This window comes from Stenella coeruleoalba (genome assembly GCF_951394435.1).
Source record: "Stenella coeruleoalba genome assembly, chromosome: 2".
Lineage (NCBI taxonomy): Eukaryota > Metazoa > Chordata > Mammalia > Artiodactyla > Delphinidae > Stenella > Stenella coeruleoalba.
Window position 1 is genome coordinate 92,357,578 of NC_137147.1, and position 26,675 is coordinate 92,384,252.

The following is a 26,675-nucleotide window of genomic DNA, read 5'->3' on the forward strand; positions in this document are numbered from 1 at the left end:
TTAAATTACGAAGTTCTGTTCAAATGAATAGTGAAAGCAACATTAGTTGAGAAGTAGGTCCACCAGAGAACTATAACTCAAGTAGCATTTAATAAAACTACTTAAAATAATAATGACAGCCACCATTCATTAAGTGCTTGCTATATGCCAGATACTGGCTCAAATACTAAATTAAAGGTGAGTTCTAAGGTGTGGGTATGTGGAAGGAATATAAAAGCATTTTTTAATAATAAATGATTATAATTCTTGGGATGAAATTTTTCAATTAAGAAATTTTTTTATAAAACCAAAGTATGACAATTAATATTATACATTTGGGAATCCTAAATAATAAAGAAATGGAGAATTGGAGCTATGTATTTGGAAATATGTTCTAAGCACAATAAATATGTATGACATAGACTGCTATTCTGAGTTTTATTATTTTATTATTCACTGTAATGAGGTAGTTCAAGATAGATTTATATTTGTGTATGTGTCATAGCTAAAGTTTAAACTCATTCTAGCAGATATTACTCAGCCATAAAAAAGAACAAAATATAATGCCATCTGCAGCAACATGGATCGATCCAGCAATTGTCATACTGAGTGAAGTCAGACACAGAAAGACAAATATCATATGATATCCCTTATATGTGGAATCTAAATAAAAAGTGTACAAATGAACTTATTTACAAAACCAAAGTAGAGTCGTGGATGTAGAAAACAAACTTATGGTTATGAGGGGATAAGGGGTTGGGGGGGGAGGGAAAAACTGGGAGATTGGGATTGACATATACTCACTACTATATATAAATTAGATAACTAATAAGAACCTGCTGTATAACACAGGGAACTCTACTCAATACTCTGTAATGATCTATATGGGAAAAGAATCTAAAAAAAAAAGAAAGAGTAGACATATGTATATATATAACTGATTCACTTTGTTGTACACCTGAAACTAACACAACATTGTAAATCAACTATACTCCAATAAAATTGTTTTTAAGTTAGAAGAAAAAAAAGAATATAATAATAATGGTTATATAATAATGAATCCAACCTGGCTTATATTTGTCTTTATACCCACACAATTGTAAAACATTATTTTTAATATTTTTTGGAGGAAGGGGCCCATGAAGGCCCCATGAAAGACATATGCGACCTTGGTCTGATTCTTCCCATCCCATACCCCATGAGCATGGTAAGGGCTTCACTGTGGAGTAATGCAAGTTGCTCCACAACCCTCACATTTTGGAATCAAGAACAGCTTTAGCTAGCTTAAAGAAAGCCTCAAATTATCTGCTTTTTTTGCTTCCCATATTACCAAAGTACCTAAAATCTGAATTAGGTATTTTACACAGGAACAATGCTCTTCCTGATTGTTTTGTAGAAAAGCACATATACGCTTTAAAGTAATTGTCTCTGGACCTCCCATTTGAGCTTATACAGAAAGGGTGAATTACAAATAACAAATAGAAAATAGATTGTAAGCATGTTTTAAATATTTGAGTCAATTAGAATTTTTCACGTCTTGCAGAATGTGGGATTTACGTGAATATAGAGATAATAAATAATAAAGCATATATCTAGGAGAAAATTTTTGTTTTCCCACAACACTCATGGTTGGCTTGTTAAATTCTGACATACATCATCAATGTCCCAAGCTTCCTGATAATGTTGTAGAAGTTTATATAAATGTTAAGTGCACCTTTCTTAAATGTTCCAGATATTAAATAACTCATTGAGGTAAAATATCACTTCTGCATGATTTTCCCCCTGACAACCCCAGGCTGATTAGAAGTTCTTTAGTCTGTGCTTCTCTGGAAAATATACTGGTAGCAACATTTAGTAAACTGTTATTAAGTTATCATTGTTACTGTAAACTTATTTGTGTGAGGATACATGTGTTTTATTGAATCATAAAAAGCTACGTGAAGTCAAGAAAAGTTGGCACTACCTAGCATATCACAGGCACTCAAAAATATTTGCTGACTAACTAAATAAGTAAATGAATATTTTAGATTGAAAAAGGTCTCCAGTCTATAACCAGATCTATAGGAAGTCATATAACCTAAAGATGCCTCATTCCCAATCACGATGATATAAATGATGGTGACACCAATGTCAGTCCCTCAAGTCATTTGGCCATTCTAACAAGTCCAAGAGGAAGGAACTGACCTCAGCTTTCTCTGCCAATCAGCACCACAGTGGATACAGACCCAGCTATGTAGCTAAAACATTTAGCCTCATTACACAGCTATTTACAAATGAGCTATTTACAGCTCATTACAAATACCTATGACTGACTGTAAAACGAAATTCTATATGAGGAAGATCAGCAAGTTGCATTCCCCATCAAAACAGTTTCAAGTAACTAATTTATTAATTGTCCATTTAAAAAAACAAGTATTGGGCTTCCCTGGTGGCGCTATGGTTAAGAATCTCCCTGCCAATGCAGGGGACATGGGTTCAAGCCCTGGTCCAGGAAAATCCCACATGCCATGGAGCAACTAAGCCCATGCGCCGCAGCTACTGAGCCTGCATGCCACAGCTACTGAAGCCCATGTGCCTAGGGCCCATGCTAGCAACAAGAGAAGCCACCACAATGGAAGCCTGCACACCGCAAAAAAGAGTAGCCCCCGCTCACTGCAACTAGAGAAAGCCAGTGCACAGCAATGAAGACCCAATGCAGCCAAAAATAAATAAATAAAATTTATAAATATTTATATATAATCTATATAGTATTTGTGTCCAAAATATTCAATCCAAATAGATTTAGGTGCTGGACTGGACTTTTCCAAAATTCAATATAATGAAAAACTATTCTAAATCTAAAAGAAAATAAAGGGATTAAAAGCCAAACACAATGTGTGAACATTGGTTAAATATTGTACCAAAAATAAAAACAAGCTCTGAGACATGAGACATGGAGACAATTGAGAAAACTGAAAAATGGAATGTATGTTACTTATTCATCAATGTTACATTTCTTAGGTGTAGTGATGATGTTGTAGTTAAGTAGGAGAATGTCCTTGTTCTTAGGAGATCGGTACTGAAATATTTGGGGTGGAATAGGGAGTGTGGGAGGGAGATGCAAGAGGAAGGGGATATGGGAATATATGTATACATATAGCTGATTCACTTTGTTATACAGCAGAAACTAACACAACATTGTAAAGCAGTTATACTCCAATAAAGATGTTTAAAAAAATATTTGGGGGTAAGAGTCATGATGTCTATAACTTACTTTCAAATATCCTAATGACAACAAAAAGTGTATGTGTGTGCATGTGTGTGGGTGTGTGCTGGTGGCAGTGAGGGGAAGGAGAGGAGGCAAATGTGGCAAAATGGTAATAATTGTAGAATTTAGGTGAAAGGTATTCGGGTGTTTTACTTTTTTTGTAAAATCCAATATTTTCAAAATTAAAAGTTAGAGGAAAATATAAAAAAGAATAATGTTATAGAGAAAGGTTTAAAGACAGAAAAGGTATCTATGATTACAATATTATGTTTTAAGAGCAGGTTCAAAGTAATGCACACCATAGTTCTGTTTGGGAATATATGGATGAATATACATTAATGTATTAATAGAGGTCACTGAATTGGAGCCCTCTAAATTGTACAGCTTGGCAGTCTGGAGTGTTTATCTCTGGATTGTCCAATTACAGTCACTTCTATTTTCTTATTTTTATTTATAAAAAATTGCTTATTTTATCCATATACATTCACATATATGTACAAATTATTTTAAAAGAGTGAGAATGAACTTATCAAAACCTTGCAACAATATATTCTGTTGGAAACTTGTCCCTGTCAAAACTGGTTAATCTATTGTTTACACTATTAAGATTATACCAGTGACTGGATATAAATAAATCATTTTATTTGAAAAAGAAAAACATGATGACAATAATTCTAGACTCTTAAATTGGCACTGGGAATATGAAAGTATTGCCCCAGAGGGCATAACTAATGACCTATGGGTGCGAACTACATTGAGACAGATTTCAGCTCATTATGAGACTGAACGTTGCAATAAATGTGTCCAACAAGGGAACAGACTGAACCATGAAATAATTGCCTATCAAAATAGCTTAACCACCTGTCAGAGATGATTAGAAGGAGGGATAGGGTATTAGATATACTCTAATCCAGCCTTTGGTCTCTAACAAGTTCATAGTCAAAAATAAAGAAAATAGGGACTTCCCTGATGGTCCAGTGGTAAAGAATTTGCCTTCCAATGCAGGTGATGCGGGTTCGATCCCTGGTCGGGGAACTAAGATCCCACATGCTGTGAGGCAACTAAGCCCACTTGCCACAACTACTGAGCTTGCACGCCTCAACTAGAGAGCCCACATGTTGCCAGCTACAGAGCCCCTGCACCCTGGAGCCTGCATGCCATAACTAGAGAAGAGAAAACCCGCACGCCACAACTAGAGAGAAGCCTGCACACCTCAACGAAGAGCCCACACACTACAACAAAAGATCCCGCATGCCTCAATGAAGATCCCATGTGCCACAACTAAGACCCAATGCAGCCATAAAAAAAATAATTAATTAAAGTTTTAAAAATAATAAAGAAAATAGCAGTAATAAACTGAATACATTTCCATTGAAGGAAAAACTACACAATGTTGCTGACTAACAAGACATAAGACGAGATTAATACTCTCTGGTCAGGATGCTGTATTTTTAAAAATTGGAATACTATTAACACTGTTCAGCTAGACCAATTACTCAACCAAAAACAAAGTGTGTTACTTGCCATCATGAATCCAAATTATTTCTAAACATATGAACTTAGTCTTAAGTGTTGGTGTATTCATACAATGGAATACTGTTTTAAAAGAAAAAATGAAGAGGAACAAACTACTGATATATACAACCATATGGATATATGTCAAAAAAAACCTTATGCTGAGTGAAAGAAGCAAGACACAAGAATACATGCTGTATGATTTCATTTATATCGATTTCAAAAACAGGCAAAACCAATCTGTTAGAAATCAGAAGGTGGTTGTGTAGAACACAGGGAGGATGAATAAAAAGGGGCACAAGGGAAATTTCTCAGGTAATAGAAACGTTCTAACTCTTGTTTTTTGGTGGTAATTACACGTTTACATACAGCCTTTAAAGTTCATCAAATGGAACACTTAAGATCTGTGTGGTTTTTGTTTATAAATTACACCTCTGTGAAATTAAAATAAATATTAAAAAATCATATTTGCTTTGTGTCACCTAAAGAACTCAATACTTACCAAGTGATTTCTTTTTACTGCAGAACATTATTGCACCTGATTTTTTTTCACCAGGCCTCAACAGCTGGCCTACATAAGAAAACAAGAAATGTACACAACATTAGTATTTGAGAAATGCTCATTAACCATAAATTGCCATCATTCAGCTTTCTTCCTAGTCAAATCTAGATGACTAGGAAGTCATTAACACAGTAAGGAATAATAGACTCCATTTATGAGACTTAAATCTAACAAGATAATAATAATTCTATAACTCACAGACATAGAAAACAAACTTATGGTTACCAAAGGAGAAAGGGGAAATGGATAAATTAGGAGTTTGGGATTAAAATATACACACTACTATATATAAAATATATAACCAACAAGGACCAGCTGTATAGTACAGGAACTATATTCAATATCTTGTAATAACCTCTAATGGAAAAGAATCTAAAAAAGAATATATATATATATCTGAATCACTTTGCTGTACACCTGAAAGTAACACACCATTTTAAATCAATTATATTTCAATTTAAAAAATTTTTAAGGAAACAAATAATTCTATACAAAAATTATCTATTTGTATTATGGCGGCTATATGGAACAATGTAAGGTAAGCACAAGTGTAATATTCAATTTGGCATTAAAATGGAGCCAAATTTTCTAACATATCCAAAACCCTGTGAATCAGAATATCTCAGAGGTGACACTCCATTACCTGCCTTTTATTCAAGTACCAAAAGTAATTCCTTCCCAAAACAGTCACCCAAGTGCAAGAAGTGCAGAGTCCCATATAGAATTAATTGAACAAGGAACACGCCAAGACACATAGTAATCAAACTGACAAAAACTAAAGACAAAGAGAAAATATCCAAAGCAACAAAGGAAAAGCAACAAATAACGTACAAGGGAATCCCCATGAGACTATGAGCTGATTTTTCAGCAGAAACTCTACAGGCCAGAAGGGAGTGGAATGATACATTTAAAGTGATGAAAGGGAAAAACTGACAACCAAGAATACTCTACCTAGCATGTCTCTCATTCAGAATTGATGGAGAAATCAAAAGCTTTACAGACAAACAAAAGCTAGAAGAATTCAGCACCACCAAATGCTAAAGGAACTCTTTCAATAGAAGAGGCAACAGCTAGAAACAGGAAAATTACAAAATGGTAAAGCTCACCAGTACAGGTGAACATACAGTAAGGGTAGGAAATCATCTATACACAAATATGGTATCAAAACAGTAATTGTGAGAGAAGGAGAGCAAAAATGCAGGATATTTGAGATGCATTTGAAATTAAGAGACCAGCAACTTAAAACAATCATGTATACATATAGACTGCTATATCAGAACCACATGGTAACCACAAATGAAAAATCTAAAATAGATATACACATAAAAAAGAAAAAGAATCCAAACACAACAATATAATCATCAAATCACAAGAGAGGGGAACAAAAGAGAAAAGGAATAAAAGACCTACAAAAACAAATCCAAAATATTTTTTTAAATGGCAATAAGAACATACATATCAATAATTAACTTAACTGTAAATGGATTAAATGCTCAAACCAAAAGAAATAGACTGGCTGAATGAATACAAAAATAAGACCCATATATATGTTGTCTATAAAAGACCCACTTCAGATCTAGAGACACAAACAGACTGAAAGTGAGGGGATGGAAAAAGGCATTCCATGCAAATGGAAATCAAAAGAAAGCTGGAGCAGCAATACTCATATCAGACAAAATAGAGTTTAAAATAAAGACTGTTACAATAGACAAATGACACTACATAATGATCAAGGGCTCAACTGAAGAAGATATAACAATTATAAATATATATGCACTCAACAGAGGAACACCTCAATACATAAGGCAAATGTTAACAGACATAAAGGAGAAATCGACCACAATACAATAATAGAGGGGAACTTTAGCACTCCACTTATATCAATGGACAGATCATCGAGACAGGAAATCAATAAGGAAACTCAGGCCTTAAATGACACATTAGAACACATGGACTTAATTGATATTTATAGAGTGCTCCATCCAAAAGCAGAAGAATACACCTTCTTTTCAAGTGTACATGGAACATTATCCAGAACAGATCACATGCTGGGCCACAAAGGAAGCCTTTAAGAAAACTGAAATCATATCAAGCATCTTTTCCGACCACTACACTATGAGATTAGAAATCAATTACAAGAAAAAAATGCAAAAACACAAACACGTAGAGGCTAAACAATATGCTATGAAACAACTGATGGATCACTGAAGAAATCAAAGAGGAAATAAAAAGAATACCTAGAGACAAATGAAAATGAAAACACAACAACCCAAAACCTATGGGATGTGGCAAAAGCAGTTCTTAGATGGAAGTTTATAGTGATACAAGCTTACTTCAGGAAACAAGAAAAATCTCAAACAAACAACTTTACCTTACACCTAAAGCGACTAGAGAAAGAAGAACACATAAAACCCAAAGTTAGCAGAAGGAAAGAAATCACAAAGATCAGAGCAGAAATAAATGAAATAGAGACAAAGAAAAAAATAGCAAAGACCAATAAACTAAGAGTTGAAAAGATAAACAAAATTGATAACACTTTAGCCAGAGTCATTGAGAAAAAAAGGGAGAGGGCCCAAATCAATAAAATCAGAAATGAAAAGGAGAAATTACAACTGACACCACAGAAATTCAAAGGATCATAAGAGACTACTACAAGCAACTATACACCAATGAAAAGTACAACCTAGAAGAAATGGGCAAATTCTTAGAATGGTACAATCTCCCAAGACTGAACCAGTAAGAAATAGAAAATATGACTAGACCAATTGTATGTATTGAAATTGAATCTGTGATGAAAAACTCCCAACAAACAAAAGTCATGGAATAGATGGCTTCACAGGTGAATTCTATCAAACATTTAGAGAAGAGCTAACACTTAACGTTCTGAAACTATTTCAAAAAACTGCAGAGGAAGGAACACTCCCAAATTCATTCTATGTGGCCACCATCATCCTGATACCAAATCCAGACAAAGCTACCATCAAAAAGAGAAAATTACAGGTCAATATCACTGATGAACATAGACATAAAAATCCTTAACAAATACCAGCAAACCAAACCCAGTAATACATTAAAAGGATCATACACCATGATCAAGAGGGATTTATCCCAAGGATGCAAGGACTTTTTAATATCTGCAAATCAATCAGTGTGATGTACCACATTAACAAATTGAAGAATAAAAACCATATGATCATCTCAATAGATGCAGAAAAAGCTTTTGACAAAATTCAACACCTATTTCTGATAAAAACCCTCCAGAATGTGGGCACAGAGGGAACCTACCTCAATATAATAAAGACCATATACCACAAACCTACAGCTAACATCATACTCAATGGTGAAAAAATGAAAGCATTTCCTCTAAGATCAAGAAAAAGACAAGGATGTCCACTCTCATCACTTTTATTCAACATAGTTTTGAAAGTCCTAGCCACAGCAATCAGAGAAGAAAAATAAATAAAGGGAATACAAATTGGAAAAGTAGTAAAACTGTCACTGTTTGCAGATGACATGAAACTATACATTGAAAATCCTAAAGATGCTACCAGAAAACTACTAGAGCTCATCAATGAATTCAGTAAATTTGCAGGAAAAGAAATTAATACACAGAAATCTGGTGCAATCCTATACACTAATAATGAAAGATCAGAAAGAAAAATTAAGAAAATCCCATTTACCATCGCATTAAAAAGTATAAAATACTTAGGAATAAACCTACCTAACAAGGCAAAAGACCTGTACTCCAAAAACTGTAAGATGCTGATGAAAGAAATCAAAGGAGACATAAACAGCTAGAAAGATATACCATGTTCTTGAATTGGAAGAATCAATACTGTCAAAATGACCATACTACCCAAGGCAGTTTACAAACTCAATTCAATCCTTATCAAATTATCAAAGGCATTTTTCACAGAACTAGAAGCAAAATTTTTTAAATTTGTATGGAAACATGAAAGACCTCAAATAGTGAAACCAATCTTGAGAAAGAAAAGCAGTTGGAGGAATCAGGCTCCCTGGCTTAAGACTATAGTACAAAGCTACAGTAATCAGGACAATATGGTACTGGCTCAAAAACAGAGATATAGATCACTGAAACAGGATAAAAAGCCGAGAAATAAACCGACTCACCTATGGTCAATTAATCTATGACAAAGGAGGTAAGAATACAATGGAGAAAAGACAGTCTTCAATAAGTGGTGCTGGGAAAACTGAACAGCTACATGTAAAAGAATGAAATTAGAGCATTCTCTAACATCATACACAAAACTAAACTCAAAATTGATTAAAGATGTAAATGTAAGGGCCAGATCCTATAAAACTCTTAGAGGAAAACATAGGCAGAACACTCTGACATAAATTGCATCAATATCAATATATATATATATTCTTTTTCAGATTCTTTTCCCTTATAGATTGTTACATACTATTGAGTATAGTTCCCTGTACTATACAGTAGGTCCTTGTTGGCTATCTATTTTACACATAGTAGTGTGTATATGTTAATGCCAGCCTCCTAATATAATCCTTCTCCCACCCTCTCTCCTATTTGGCAGCCATAAGTTTGTTTTCTGTGTCTGTGAGTCTCTTTCTGTTTGGAAATAAGATCATTTGTGTCTTTTTTTTCTTTTAGATGCCACAAAGAATTGATGTCATATGATATTTGTATTTCACTGTCTGGCTTACTTTACTTAGTAAGATAATAGGGAAGGGAAACATAAGCAAAAAATGGAATTACATCAAACTAAAAAGCTTTTGCACAGTGGAAGAAACTATCAACAAAACAAAAAGGCTACCTACTGCACTGGAGAAGATATTTGTAAATGATATATCTGATAAGGGGTTAATATCCAAAATATACAAAGAACTCATACAACTCAACATCAAAAAAAAAAAAAAAACCCATTAAAAAGTGGTCAGAAGACCCGAAGAGACATTTTTCCAAAGAAGACATACAGATGGCAAACAGACACATGAAAAGATGCTCAACATCATGAATCAGCAGGGTAATGCAAATCAAAACTACAGTGAGGGACTTCCCTTGTGGATCAGTGGTTAAGAATCCGCCTGCCAATGCAGGGCACATGCGTTCGAGCCCCGTTCTGGGAAGATACCACATGCCACGGAACAACTAAGCCCATGTGCTATTAACTACTGAGCCTGCGCTCTAGACCCTGCAAGCCACAGCTGCTGAGCCCATGTGCTGTAGCTACTGAAGCCCATGCTCTGCAACAAGAGAAGCCACCGCAATGAGGAGCCTGCACACTGCAACGAAGAGTAACCCCCGCTCAGCGCAACTAGAGAAAGCCTGTGCGCAGCAACGAAGACCCAATGTAGCCAAAAATAAATAAATAAAAATAAATTTATTTTTTAAAAAAGACATAAAGCACCCTTATGTTCATCACAGCATTATTTACAATACCCACGATATGGAAGCAACCTAAGTACCCATTGATAGATGAATGGATAACGAAGATGTAATGTATATATGCAATGGAATACTATTCAGCCATAAAAAAGAATGAAATCTTGCCAGTTTTGACAATATAGAAGGACCTAGAGGGTATTACGCTAAGTGAAATAAGACAAATACTGTATGATTTCACTTACTGGGCAACACAAATGAACAAATATAATGAAACAGAAACAGACTCATAGGTACAGAGAACAAACAGATAGTTGTGGGGGAGAGGGGCAAGGGGAGGGAGGATGAGTGAAATAGGGAGATTAAGAGGTATAAACTTCCAGTGACAAAATGAGTCATGAGGATGAAATGTACTGTGTGGGGAATATAGTCAATAGTAATATAATATCTCTGCATGGTGATAGATGGTAACTAGACTTATCATGGTGATCATTTTGTAATGTACAGAAATATGCAATCACTGTGCTGTGCACCAGGAACCAACACAGTGTTGTAGGTCAATTATACTTCAAAAAACAAACAACGGGGTCTTCCCTGGTGGCGCAGTGGTTGGGAGTCCGCCTGCCGATGCAGGGGACACGGGTTCATGCCCCGGTCCGGGAGGATCCCGCATGCCGCGGGGCGGCTGGGCCCGTGAGCCATGGCCACTGAGCCTGCGCCCAGAGCCTGTGCTCCGCAACGGGAGAGATCACAACAGTGAGAGGCCTGCGAACCGCAAAAAAACAACAAACAAAAACAAAAAAAACAACGAACTCTCAGAAAAAGAGATCAGATTTGTGATTACCAGAGGCAGGGGGTGGGAGGAGGGGGAATTGGATAAAAGTGATTAAAATGTACAAATTTCCAGTTAGAAGATAGTAAGTACTAGGAATGTAACGTACAACATGATTCATATAATTAACACTGATGTGTGTTATATATAAAAGTCATGAAGAGAATAAATCCTGAGTTCTCATCACAAGAAAAACAACTTTTCAAAATTTTTTTATCTAATATGAGATGATGGACGTTCACTAAATTTACTGTAGTAATCATTCCATGATGTGGGTCAAATCATTATGCTATACACCTTAAACTTATACAGTGCTGTATGTTAATTATTTCTCAATAAAACTGGAAGAAAAAAAGTTATTTAGAAATAAATAAATAGGGGGCAGAAATAATGTCATTATTATCTTTTATTTTTTTCCCTACATGTCTAATTTCCTTCACGTGGTAAACTCTATTAAGGATTTAGAGTGAATAAATAAAGGGCAAACAAATAACTTCAACATTTAGAACCCAAAGGACCATGGAAATGAACTGAAGCACCTTCGCAAACACATGACAGGGTAGGCAGAGGTTCTGAATTCATACTCTTTAGGTTAGAAAGAGAAATGACTTGTTTGTTCCTGCTCAAAGACGTGGTGTGGCAGGATGCATTAAACAGCCATGAAAGAAGAAGCTGGTCAGTCATATGGAGACCAGAAAAGAGGAAGAACAGCACTTATGGCTTAGCAGTTACAAGAAAGGAGGATGCAGAGGAATTTCATCAACACCTACTGTTGCATTACAAATTTCTAGTGTCTAAAAGGCCTGAAACCATCAATATTTCTCCCTGTTGTGCTCCCAGATTCATGAGTTCCCTTCCACCACCTCCAGGAAAAGCAGCAGCCCACTGAGGGAATAGCCACCCCTGGGGTGCCCCTGACAAGTAGGGCCATCAACACTTTGTAAAACCCACTGCTTTTCCAGGAACCAGTCACTAAAACTGATGAATCCAACAAGATGGGAGTACTACTGCCAGGTGCTGCTAGAAGCAGGGATAGGTCCTCAAATATAACCCATCAATAACTCTTCTGTTCTTCTTCCCATGCCTTCTACCAACTGCCACCAAGGCTGCCTAAAACAATCCCCCCCGCCCCCTCCTCACTGCTCCCCCTACCCCAGTCTTAGGCAGCAGATGCCTCTAGGACATGCCTGCTGACCCTCCATTCCTTCTAACAGGTTTCCCCGCTCCAGCCTTGGCCACCCATAGACCAGGGTCCACATTGAAGCCACAGTGATCTTTATAAAAATTAAACGGCATCATATCACACCCCTGCTTAAAACCCTTCAATAACATCCCACTGGCCTTAGAAAAAAGATCAAATTGCATCATGACTCCTTGGCCCCTCTGCAACCTGGTCCCTGCTAGTCTTTCTACCCTGATTTCTCATCACTCTCCTTACAGCCCCCATTCTTCCTTGCACCCCCCACCATGTCTATACTACAGAAATAACTCAGCTTCTTTCTATTTGAGGGCCTTGACACATGCTCTTCCCTCTGCCTGTCATAATCTAACCCCATCGCCAGCCCCTTCACCTGACTTGTACTCATCTTTTCAATATCAACTCATACATCACTTCCTCTAGGAGTTCTCCCCTGGTCCCCCAAATCAGAGGTAAGAGCACCTCCTATGTGCTCCCATAGAATCCAGAACTTCCAATTTCAGAGCCCTTATCATTCTAGAATGTATTTGCCTATTATATTGGCTGTTTTCCCATTAGTCTACAAACTCCAGTGGGGCAGAGACCCGATCTGTGTTGTCCATAGTTGTATCTTCAGTGTCAAATGCACGCCTGGCATGTGGCAGTGCTCAATAAAAATTCGCTAAATGAAAGAATGATTAATGTTCTCAGTGTCTATGAGGAATGAAGCAAGGGCTTCCAGATGCTAAAAGGCATTTCCCTTTTAGCAACTATCCCTTCCCAGACCCCAACCCCAAGTTCAAGAACATCTTAGATCTTCCCAAACTGGGAACCGTCATGGCTTTCTTAGCTGCTCCCTACCTCTGGCTGGTCCCTATCATCCTGTGCATCCCCCACCTCCAGCCTAGGAAGAACCTCAAAAAATGAGAAGTATTTGGTTAGCAATAGGAAGAGTGTTGCAGGCAAACTGAACAGCACAAGAAAGGAGGAGGAATTTGCAAATCTTGGGGTAGAAGGGCAAGAGGAGGCACTCTGGCTCTAAAAGAAGATGCACAGAAAGGATTTTTTGAGGAAAAGCCTTTCTGTGAGAAATAACATGGACAAAAGCGGGTTTTTTTATCCATGAGGGACTATCTTTGTTCCAACAAATAGTCACAACCGATACAAAATGGCAACATGGAGAAGGATGAATGGATTCTGTGACAATGACACCTGATCTGGTGGCCCCATCTGGCCAGAGGGTTAAGGCTCATCAGCAAGTTCTAAGCCAACTAGTTAGGGCTTGAAAACTCTCTCTGGAGACTAAGTAAACATCTTTTGTTTTCATGGGCTCAGAGTCCCTCGAGCTGGTGAAAAGAATGATTCTTTAAGTAGGATGGCAAAAGGGACTCTCCACCCTGACAGGTAGCAATGAGAATGCAGGCAGAAGAAAGAAACTCAATCTCTCAGGAAGTTATTAGGAGTACCGGCCACTGGCCAACGTTTTCTTTCTTTCTCCTTATTGGTTTGCTAGATTGCTTTGAGGGATTAGCACTAACAGACAGCCAGAACAAAGGATGAACTTAAATATATATTTGTGTAATATAAAGGTAACTAAAGAGAAAATATCCATGTAAACCCTTCTGTCTCTTATTTTAGATCTTCCTATAAGCACTTTTCACTTTAAAAGCCCCTAGACAATTAAACATAAAGCAAAACCATATCCTTCCTAAAATTACCTTTAAACCATCCAATTATTTGCTTTTAATTTCTCTAATACCATCTTCCAAAGTATCTTTGAAAGCTTTTATCTTTAAAATAATGAATAAATCCATTTTTTAACTTTAGCCATTTTTGTAGAAAATATTCTCTATTTCGTATTTAATCCAGAGTGATAATATAATTACTGTTGTACGAATTAAACAATATTTCTCTAAGGTTTGTGAAAAGTGTTTCTTATTAATGATCTTATTCAAGTGTTTTTACTCTCTAAGACATGTGGTTACAACAAAAACTAAGGATTCAAGTCCATGTTTCCTACAATCCAATCTTTTCCTTTTAAAAGCAGCAACCCAGGTATATTTAATGGGGGATTCATATTAATGTAGCAGATTCTAGTGTAAATTTTAGGAAGTAAAACTCTGTCCTTTTATTGTTGTACACTTATCAATTCACCAAAATACCCCAGCTGACACTCGCTCCACCTCTAAAGGATGTCAGAGTAAAGAAAAAGCCATCTTTTATTGAACTTTCAGATCAGTGAGCGTCTACGGAAATACACTGAAAAAAAATCAGGTGACAAAGAAGGTTTTGTTAAAACGAAATCTAGCTCTAGAAGTAGGAACTTAGGATTTTGAAATTCAACATTTACAAGTACTGAAGCAAACACTGTTTACATAAAAACATTCCACATTCCTCCTTTTATGAAATCACCCCAAAGCAGAATAAATAGAAAAAGGTAAGTTGCTGAATAGGTTTTATCTTACCCTTGCCTTCATCTTATGCAAGGGATTAAAATGGTGGTTTTCTTGTGTGAAAGTCTTAGTGGGTTTTTACAAGAAAGACAGGTCTGGGGAAAGTAAGAAGAGAGGTAAATGTAACCAAAATAATAGCTAAGTGTTTTACGTATATTAATTCATTTAACTGATCACTTTTTTGGGAAAAGATTGAGAGTGACGCTTGCATGAAGAATTTGGGTTTTTTTACATTTCAAGTTCAGGTTTTGAATCTTGGTCACAGAAAGTAATTCTTCTAATGGAAAAAATGGCAAAGTAAAGAGAAAACTCCGATTTGTTTAGGGAAGATAAGAAGTTGGTTTCAGATACCTTGAGACTGAGGACATAACAAGACATCCAAGTTGGAAATGCTACTTAAGCAGCTACTTAAGCAGCTGTGAGCAGAAGAGTGCATACTGGTCATATTATGATTCCTCAAAGAGGTCCCTACTTATAGTGAAAATGGGTACACCTGGTTGCAGGTGACTCAGCACTTTAAGCCAAGGATTAAAATGGAGATTCTCTTTAATGATCAGAGGCCATTCAACAATCAAGTTATTATACTCAATTCCCCCTGCTCCAATTCCACCATCACCAAGCAACCTACTGATAATAACTTGCTTTCCCCCAGAAGTCTGCCTACAGGGGAAGAATACACCAGTCATGCATGCTGAAGTGAACATTCTGGTCCTCCTGACAGTTATATATTATACATTTTCAATTCATAAATTGTCATTCATCTCACTCTAGATCATCCGTCTCCATCCGAGCTAATATTAGTCTTCCCCAGAAAGGTAGCTCTGTTTTTGGTTTGCTGTTGACTTATGGTCCAAAGTCTACAGGACATATGACCCACTCTAGCCATAACAAACTCACCAACCGGCAACCAAGGGAACAGCCTGCTGACCTGCTCAAGGGGCAGCAGGATGTGATGGCTGCAAGCTTGTCCTTTGGAGTCAAACAACCTGATCTTGGATTCCTGCTTTTTCTACTAACATTACAGAATCCGGGGCAAGTAAGCTCTCTGGGCCTCAGAACATACCTGGACAGGTTGTTGGGGACAGTGACACATAATGAAAATGCTCGTTAGACAGTTATCTTGAAGGCAGCCCTCTGAACTTCCCCTGTCAAAATGTCTATGTAAACGTTAGGGTGAATTGAGGACAGTGAGCACAACCCCTGTAAGACATTCTGCGGCAAAATAAAGGAGCTAAGTGTGAATGGGTAATGAGGCTTTAAAGAGAAGATGTGCTTACAGTGGGGCGCCAGGGCCATGGCAATAAACTAAGGGGATAGAACCAGTGGGAAGAGAGATTGAAAACGTGAGGGAGAGTGACAGGAAGACAAAGGAATCAGAGGAGATTGGGAAAGAAAGGGAAGAGGTAGGGGCTAGGACAGTGGGGGAAGACACAGGAGGAGGAGTTGAAGCCAGAGAGTAGCGCAGGCAGATTCTTGGCAGCTCTCCTTCCTTGCCCAGAGTGCTGCTCAGGGAGCGCCCCTCGGCCCGGCTTCAACTCAGGGTCAAGGGAGGAGCTGGGGTGTCCCCGCAGGGGCATCCTCTACATCCTTTGAGCAGTGGGTCCTCACCAGTTCTCAGGACTCAGGGACAAGATGGGCCAAGGGGGAAAGGTCCCACACAGCTTCAAGGAGCCCAACCCCAGTCCTCAGCCCCTGTGAGGACCTCCTGTCCCCCACCCGTCTATTCTCCAGTCTCCGTGCTGTTCTGCTTGCCTCCCTCTCTCCCCAACTCTGCCTTCTCTTCCTCTTCGGAGACACTGTAATGTACAGGAGAGACTTTTAGGATAACAGATCCCGATCCTAGCTCAGTTTCTTTCTATCTAGTGTTACTTTGACCAAGTTACTTACCCTTCCTAAGATTCAATCCCCGAATCTGTAAAATAGAGGTAATAATTCCTTCCTCTCAGGGCTGTTTCCAGGATAAATATAGATGTAAATACAGCTCACTCCATAAGAATGTGCTTCCTCCCCCTCCTTCCTTCCTCCCCATCTGTCCTCTCTCCTCCTACTCCCTCCCCTTTTCTCTGCTTTCACTCTCAGTTTCCTTCCCCTGTTTCCCTGACTTTCCTTCCTATTTCTCACTAAGGCACTTGCCTCTCAACCCAACCCACCAAGAGGACTGACCCACCAAGAGCGGAGGGGAGGGGACCTGCCTGGAAGGCTTAGATGAACAATGGAGAACCCATCTGCTGAGTAACAGTGGGGTCTGAGGATGGGAAGTGGGATGGCAGGATTAGGGAATCAGCCCCTTCTCTCCTCCTGCTGCCCTCTACCTTCTCTGGTCCTGCCCCTGCCCCTTTCCTCTTTCTGGCCCTAGGCTCCCAGAGGCTGAAAAGCAAAGCCTCAGTGAGTCTTCCTACCTCTGGACATGGTGACCTTGCAGACATATCTGCTGGCAACGCTGCCTACGAGCCCAGTAATATTCCCCAGGAGCCCCCTGTTCCAGGTCTCTAAGGGATGGGGGGTGGGAGATGGAACACAGCTCTAAGACTCTGGGGAAGGGACATCTTGACGCAAAAGGGAAATCTCAGCCTTGGGAGGTTAGACCAGTGAGGGATAAGCTAAGGAATAAGCCCAGGCCTCAGTCCTACATGTGTGCAGCTCTGAGTGTGATATGAGGGTAGGAGGTATAGATAATGTTTTATTTATTTTTTAACTGATTTTTATTGGAGTATAGTTGCTTTACAATGTTGTGTTCGATTCTGCTGTACAGCAAAGTGAATCAGGTATAGATAATGTTTTAATCATATTGATGGCTGCCAACAGCTGTAGGGCTTACAGAGTATAGATATTGGGCAAAAATAGAAGTAAAAAAATTTAAGCCAGTCTGTGTACGTGTTTGTCAAAGTGATGGTTAGCACAGCCAAATTTATAAACTGCTTACCAATTATATCTAATTACCATGCCTCAACAATAAATTATTCTATTTCCCATATAATGTACATCAGATTGCTTTTGTTGTAAGTTGTCATGTCGACACTGAAGTCTGTTTATATTCTGTTAGGCACGCAGCTGTTACCACAAAATTCTAAAGTGGTGGGAACACTTCTTCCCTTTCTCCTCTTGTTTATGTCCTGCTTATTTTCCAACTTGATCACCTAGTTTCCTTCTCTCTTTCCTTTCTCTTCCTTGCCTCGCCTGCCCTCACTGCCTCTCTTGTGCATTTTCAATGTCCTTCTCCTCATCCTGCCTTTTCTCTCCCAAACACACTTCCCCTGGCTTGGTCATCTTCCTTCCCCTTCTCACTTTCCCATTCCTCCCCCAGCCTGGAGTCAGGGGCCAGGTTTGGTCCTGTTATCTCTCTACCTCCAGCAAGTTCGCCTCCCTTCTAAGCCCTGGTTTTCTCATCTGTAAACAGAGACAATCAGGGTAACTCATGGGATCATTTAGCAAACTAAATGAGGTCATGCCCGTAAAAAAAAAAAAAAAAAAAATTAGCACAGTGCCTCCTGCTACAAAGTTAATACTGAAGAAAGGAAAGCTATTATTATTTTTATTTTTCTTAAATGTATTTTTAACTCTACATACGTAGAAAACCTATCGAATTTGAGAGCATCCTTACTGATATTCAATCATCAAACACTCATCAGATGCCTATTCTATGTCAAACCTGGGCTGGGTAGAGGGAGGAAAGGATCATTAGGCCCTATCTCTGTCCTTCAAAAGCCAAGAGTCTGGGGTAGATGAGACCAGATACATAGAAAGTTCATTAGTGCAGGACTATGACAGAAGGAGGGACTGAGAACTATGGAGACAGAGGGAAGGGAGTCACCAAGCCTGCTTTGCAGAGTCAGCTATGAGCTCACAGATGGTAATTCGAAGTCAAGTCCTTTTGAAAAGAAGAGTTTGCTCAGTAAAACAACGTAAGTACAGGCAAAAAGGACAGCAGGTGGAAAGACCAAGTGTTGTGATAGGAAGCAGTGATAGTCATGGCAACCAGATTACAAGGGGCATGGAGGAGTGTAGTGTGATATGGGGCTGGCAAGGTAGATAAGAGATGGATTCTGAAAGAAATCATCATTATCATCATCACTCCCATTCACTTGGTACTTAGCCTCATGCTAAGCACTGACATGTATCATCTCATTTAATCCTCAACAAAATTTTACGGGCAGGGACTATCCCTATTTGATAGATGAGGTGACACAGAGCATTGCCACAATCAAGATCCTGTGGTTGATCCTCAGCTAATGGGGAGGCAGAAGGGCTCTCTCTGCAGAATGGTACACTTAGAATCCAGGCCCCCTTGTCCACTGTCGTTGCTGCCTCATGTCTCTCTACACAAGTGTATGCCGTCAGGGTTTTTAGGAAGGCTTTACTCTCACGACAAGGACTGGCACGGAAAGAAGTGGGGGAGCGGTGACAACAGGCAAGTGGAGCTGGATTCTGGAAATATTCCTGCAGTTGGAATTGACAGACTTTATAAGGGGTCTGTATGCTGGGGTGCAAAACAAGGAGGAATCTGGGATAACTTCCACATTTTCAGCTCAGGACAATGAGAGGAGAGAGGTGCCATTATCGAAAATGACAAATACAGCAGTGAAGGGAGAAGGTGGGAGAGCGGGAGCAGGAACTGATGTGGGAGAATATTAAGTTCAGTTTGAACACACTAGGCTTGAAATGCCTCTTGCTCATGGAAAATATCCTCAGCATGAAAGAGAAAAGACAGACTTGTAGACTTGGATCATCAACATATGAGGAAACATTGAAGTCACGGGGAATGAATGATCTCATTCAAGAAGAACGAGAATGAAGAGAAGTGAGGGGAGGACAGCGGGTGAGGATGAGTCAATAAGAGGACAAGGACAGAGTCCTAGGGAACACCCAACCTCAAAAGAAGGGCTAGAGAAACATGTACTGAAACAAAACGCTGTGGCTTTCCTCCTACGCCCTCTTCTTCAGAGCATCTAGCACAGAGCCTGGCACGGGGTAGGTAGGTGCTCAACAAACCAGCATTGAGTAAAGAAGAGGGGAGAGGAGAAAAAGGTAGCCTCACATTAAAGAAGGACTATGTTTCCAAAAACTCAATGGTCAATAATATTCATTACTGACCAATATAATATTTATATTTAACATTTAACTAGAATTTTATTTGTTAATATTTAGAAAATACGTAAGATTGCTAAGAAGTCAAGTAAGACTTTAGGCATACACTAGAAATGTGGAACATTTGGAGGATACTGTTTTCTTTGACATCATTTCTTGGGAAATCCTGAAAACAAATACTAGCACCTGATTCTTGTACACGCTGTGCAAGCATCTAGGATACATACATTAAGGAATTTTATTTCAAGGACAGCAACAATTTCTGATTTGCTTTGAAACGATAGGTTAAGTCTTTTCCTACTAAATGAAAATTTCCAATTTACCATGTAAGAAAAAAAATAAAATCCTCCTGAGCACAAAAAAAAAACCCCGGGGCACAAAAAAAATCACTTGGCCCCTCATTTTTAAAGATGCATGCATGCATGATGAAACAATATAAAAGCATAAGATAGATAAATATAGGTCCAAAAATCCCTCTGAATTCACATTTTGCTGTAAAGGCAAGCAGAGAACAACACAGGCACAAAGGTGGCCGTTCTTGGACACAGGTAATCCCATACACAATACCGTATTTCCTCACCTCCTTTCTAATAAGCTTTCAGCCCCTAATTAATGTTTCTTGCCCATCTCCTTTTTTTCGAAACAGCTAATTGTTAACCAGGGACCTGAGACTCTCTCATGTCTGTCAACAAAACAGCTAGAAGAATCCATTTCTCTGTTCAGACAAATCTCAGTCCTAAAAACATACCCCTCAAGCCTCAGAGGGAGAGCTTAGTGACAAACTGTTATGCCCAAGGCATGAATTGATCATAAAATGAACAATATCTTGAATAGGTGCATCAGATACAAACCCTCCGGGAAAAAACTCAAACCAACTGCTATCAAAGGAAGTGACAAGTACCCACAAACCAAGAAGAAATGGACATTGATGTGACTCCCATTGGCCATGTAATAGGTGATGCTAACAGAAGAAAAATTTGACCTTCAAAGGAAAAAAAGAAAATGCTCTGTTTCCCAAATCCAACTAATTTCCCCCAAAATTACTTTTTAAATGAGAGGAGAATAATTAATACTCTTTGCTAAACTTCAACACACAGCAAATGAAAACAGCAAAGCAAAACAGCAACCTGGAAAAGGAAACCAAAAGCACCAAACAGCCCAGAACTACCTCTCTTCTTCGTCTCACCAACCCTTCAATGCTCCCCAGACTCACCTCAGCCTGGACCTAAGCCTCTCGCCCAAAAGGGAGATTTCCCAGCAGTGCAGCAAGATCAAACAGGTACCCATTCCATGACCATATCAATGAGAACGAGAAAAGCGAGAAAAGCAAGGCTACTCTGAAAGCTCTAGTAATTAACATAGAAAAGAAACTGGGTCTCTAGGGGACATTCTTGAAAACCTGAGATCGACTCCCGGAAAAACACTCTTGACCACTTACCACTACCGGAAGCTGCTAGATGGCAGATCAGAATCAGCATCTCATCAGTAAAAGAGGAAGGTGTTGCAGGAAAGCAGCCTCCCTGCCAGTGAAGAACTGAGGGAGTAAAAACGGTCCTTGGAAAAATACCAAAAGCCCAGAAGAGTTTTTCCTGGAATAGTTGCCTACTGCTGCTACCAGGGCAGAACTGGTTAATCTTGGAGAAACAAAAGGAAGCTCCCTAGAGGCTGTCTTCGCCAGGATGGCTTCTTCTGTGGGAATCAAGAGTTCAGAAGGACAGACGCAGACAACGAAAGGGGTCACCAGCTACAGCTTCTGCTTAGTAAACTTTTATCAGCCCTTGACTGAGGCAGATTAGTAAATATCTTTGGAGTTCCTACCTGTTTTTGCCAGAGATGAAGGAATTAGCAATGTCAATTTTTTTAAAATTATTACAAGGGGAGTTCAACTCTCTTATGGATGAAAGCTAAGCACACTCAAGCAACATGTAATATGCAGAACGATGACTTCTTCTTTCCCAACATCCTTAATTTCAGCTCAGAGGAAACAAACGCTTAACCCTAAGGATGCTGAAGAACAAACACATATGGGAAATAGATTTAAACTTTTTAGTGTCGAATCGCTTTGAGACAGTTCTGGTTTTTAAGATGGGATTAGATGAAAACAAAATATTTTGGTTCATAGCTATTTTTAAAAGAAAGAATTATGCTATTTTTCAATACATCTGAAGCCGTTTATGGATTTTCCAGAAGTTGCATCAGATTTGCTGTTAAGTACTGAAACCAAGTATGTTTTAGTCATGTCTCTCTAACCAGAGCAAGTTGATCCCCTGTGTCAATCCCACTCTCCTGAAACAATGTGGTACTGAGCCCTCAGGTTTCTACAGAGAGAAGGGAGGGACTTTCCCTGCCAGGGCTCCACAGTCACAAAAAAAAGGACAGATTTCTTGACACAAGAGTGATGGCTTTCTTCCTTGCATGATAAAAAGGACCAAGAACAGCCTATATGAGGAAGAAATCATTTCTTTAAAATATTTACAATGAAAAACTGTTTCGAATTTAAAAAGAATTAAGTATAGCCTCTATGCCATGTTTTAACTTTTCATATTGACAACTATTGTAAGTCTGGTAATTACCTTCGCTGAAGAATATTTAAAGAAATCTACACCTTTTCCTACATTGTTAGTGGGAATAGAAGTTGATAAAATATTTTTAAAGGAAAACTAAGTAATGCCTATCAAATATAGAAATGTGTATGTTTCTATCTCTTAGGAATTTACCTTACAGATAATCCCAAACATACGCAAACATATCTGTTCATTATAGTACTGTGATAGCAAAAAACTAAAAATGGCTTAAATATAGGGGACTGGCTAAGTAAGTCAAGGTACATCCATACAAAGGAGTACTACACAGCCATCAGGAGGGGACAGAACTGGAGTGAAGCATCTGATGGTCTGGGTTCAATTCTGGCTCCATCAGTAACTGGCCAGGTGACTGAGCAAGTTCCCAAACCTCTCTGGGCCTCAGTTCCTCATCTGTAGAAAGGTGATAATTATAGTACTTACCATAGAGGATTATTGTGACTAAGACTGTGCTTGGAGCACAGTAGATGCTCAATAATTATTAGCTTTTATCAATGAAAGAGGTAGGCCTCTTCAGACTGACTTGGAAAGATGTCTAAGAGGTATTGTCAAGTGAAAAGAACAAGTTGCAAAAGAGTGTGTATAAGGTAATCCCATTCGGTAAAAATATTTTAAATGTGCTTGCTGTCTGTTTCTTCCAATTAAAATATAAGCTGCTTGAGAGCAGGGACTTTTGTTCACTGTTGTAATGCCAGTGTCCATAATAGGCATTTAATAAATATTTGTTGACTGAATGAATGATAACTGGAAAGCCAAGCAAGAAGAAATAATTAATAACAACTACCTCCGGAGAATGATATAGGGGTGGAGGGGCTGGTGGGCCTCTCCACCCCCATACCATTTTCATTGGTTCTTACCCTTTGGTACTGCTTAAATTTTTCACAGTCAGCTTGTATGCCAACCAATGAAAATGCAGCTCTTAGAAGATAGTGATTTTGTTTGCAGGGAACATCTTGAGATCGACGGCTGACCCCAATAGCAGCACACTGATGGGGAAGGAAGTGATGATTTTCCCCATAATCTGATAAATTAATGAGTCAGAAAGCAACTTACAAAAGAAGGAGAGCAAAGAGCTCTTTTTCTCTTCTTGGCCTTACATTGATCTTTCCAAAGTTAGTCCTATAATCTCCAAGCCAGATCCTCTGCCTTAGTCCATGGAGACCCCTTTCCATTATCTAAACATCAACTGCACATCCCTACCTTGGCATCTTTGCTCAGGCCATCCTCTCCTTTTGGGAGACCTTTCCCAACCTGTCCTTAAAGGACCACATCACATATTCCCTCCTCACCCCCAGCCTTTTCTGACCATCTTCCTGGCATCTCTGATCCCCCTCTCGTGGGCGCTGCCAGAGACCAGGTTTAGGTTTGGTACTGTCCACCGGTCCTTATCCTACAATGTCTGCTATCTTCCCTCCCAGCTTATAGGTTGCTTAAGGTAGGACTGTAAGAACTGTGTCTTCAGTTTTGCAAGCCCCCTCACACACACACACACACACACACACACACACACACACACACACACACGGCCCTACACTGTGAAGGAGAGAGGCAACATTAAGGAGCTACATGTGGTGATTTTTTCCATTTGCCCAAAAGTTTCTGACATTCTTGTCATCCTTCCTGAAATTTCAAGACTAGAGTTGGCTTTCTTTGGATTACTAAGCATATTTTTGTTAAATGCTTCTAAGAGATATTATTTGGTCTTAAATGCTCTAGTTATTCATGTACTACCTAGTCTGAACTGATAAAATATTTCTTTCTAACCAATGACACTGACAGAATGAGGAATCTTAATGGGAGGAGAAAGTATAGAAGGGCTTGCCATGCCTACAGCAAGACCACAAAAGACCCACCTCACGTTTATTCCATGCACAGAAGCTCTCATAATGCACACGTGTGTGTATGTGTGTGTGTGTGTGTGTGTGTGTGAGAGAGAGAGAGATTTCTAGCACTGATTCCTTATCATTTTGAAATATTCATTTATTTTAAAATGAAAGTATCTTTCCACTGAATATTCTCTTGCAAATAGATCTTTGAGTGTTTAAATAAAAAATAATTTTACAGTGTCATAGGATTATGTACTTAAAATCACAGAGCGTCAGATTTGTCCCATCAATTTAAGTCCCAAAGCTCTTTATCCATCTCCAAAATATAAGATTACAGCAGTCACCACTATTCCTCTGCCAAGCTCCCTTGTCACCCACATTTCCCCTTGACTCTCTTCCTCATTTCATTCTGATCTGTGCTTAAAGTCATCTACTCCGAGAGGCCTGCCCTGGTCAGCCCACCTAAAACAATACACACACCCCTATCACTCCCTATCCCTTATCTTCCTTTATTTTTCTCCATAGGAAAAATACACAGCCATCATAGTGTGTATTTTCTTGTTTCTAGTCCAGTTTTCCCCTCCAGAAGGTCAGCTTCAGGAGAGCAAGGACTTGGTCTTGTTCACTGATGTACATACCCAGGGCCTAGAACTGTGCTTAGTAGGTCCTTGATGAACGTTGAATAAACAAATGAGTAGTAATAACATATTTGGTAGCTCTTTGCTGCTTACTAAATATGTATGCATCCTCCTCTACAATGTGAGCTCTTGTCTCATTCTCTGTTGTATTTCAACAGTGACCAGCAGAGAGTAATTCATTCACAACTGAATTAAAGTTGAACTTTCAAGTATAATTCTCTTTATGACACTTTCCATTTCTATTAAATTTCCCTTTATATTGTGCCCTCAACTTAATTTCTCTCAGCTCACCTTGTCAGTCCCCAAAGTAGTACCAGTTGACAGGCCTAATTTAAATAGACTTCATCACAGGCATGTGCTTAGAGTGAGATATCAGAACCCTTTGTAGCTACATCTTGAAGCATCAAATTCAGGGGAGGAGGAGGAGGCTAGGGGAAAGGATAGAGGCCTACAGCACATCAAAGGTGAAGAAAGCAGCTGCTCATTCTTCAGGGCACGAACAGAGGATCTACACTTGCTCTGGATAACCCAAAAGAAAAGTATATCTCTGCTCAAAGTCACAGGCAAAACTAAGGGTTTAAAAGCTCTGCTTTTTTCCTCTCCTGGGTACATAACCAAAAGAATTGATGACAGGGTTTCAAACAGATACTTGCACACCAATGTTCACAGCAGCATTATTCACAATAGCCAAAAGATAGAAACAACCCAAATGTCCATCAACAGATAAGCAAAATATGGTCTATACATACAATGGAATATTATTCATCCTTAAAAAGGAATGAAATTCTGATACATGCTACAACATGCATGAACCTTGAAAACATATGCTAAGTGAAATAAGCCAGATACAAAAGGACAAATATTGTATAATTCCACTTATAGGATGTACCTAGAGTAGGTAAAAAAAAAAAAAAAAAATAGAGATTACCAGGGACTGGGGGAAGGAGAAAACGGGAAATATTCTTTACTGGGTATAGAGTTTCAGATTGGGATGATGAAAAACTTCTGGAGATGGAGAGCACTGATAGTTACACAGCATTCTGAATGAACTGAATGCCACTGAACCATATACTTAAAATGGTTAAAATGGTAAATGTTATGTTATTCCCACTAGATAATATTACCTGAACAGGGCTTAATCTTTAATCTTCATTAGGCAGCACGTACATTGTTGGACAACCAAAATTTCCGTGTTTTTAAAAGGCCTTCTTTTGCTTTAAAACCTTAATTTTCATAAATGTCCCACATGTCTATAATCTAGAGTTTCCAAGCAGCTTTCTCGACGATCACCTCAGTTTGTCCTCACAACAATCCAGTGAATTATGTTAAAGGAATGTTCAGAGCATTATATCTGAGCACTTGAGAGAAAATTTTTTCCTAACTTATTCACCCTCTTACCTGGTCCTACAACTTC

General features: G+C 38.7%; 1 protein-coding gene across 2 annotated transcripts in view; it reads right to left on the reverse strand.

Annotated features, from left to right (window-relative positions):
- Positions 1–21,505, reverse strand: part of ATP8B4 (ATPase phospholipid transporting 8B4 (putative)) — a 258,761-nt gene extending 237,256 nt beyond the window's left edge. The window contains exons 1-2 of one of the 2 annotated variants that reach the window (XM_079914504.1): positions 21,429–21,505; positions 5,244–5,312 (exon numbers count right to left, since the gene is read on the reverse strand). In XM_079914504.1, coding sequence (XP_079770630.1) covers positions 5,244–5,271 — 28 coding nt within the window. In that variant the 5' untranslated portion in view covers positions 5,272–5,312; positions 21,429–21,505. Of the gene's footprint in view, positions 1–5,243; positions 5,313–17,017; positions 17,114–21,428 lie in introns of those variants that run through there. The other variant, XM_079914503.1, reaches the window with a different exon arrangement.
- Between the last annotated feature and the right edge of the window lie 5,170 nt (positions 21,506–26,675).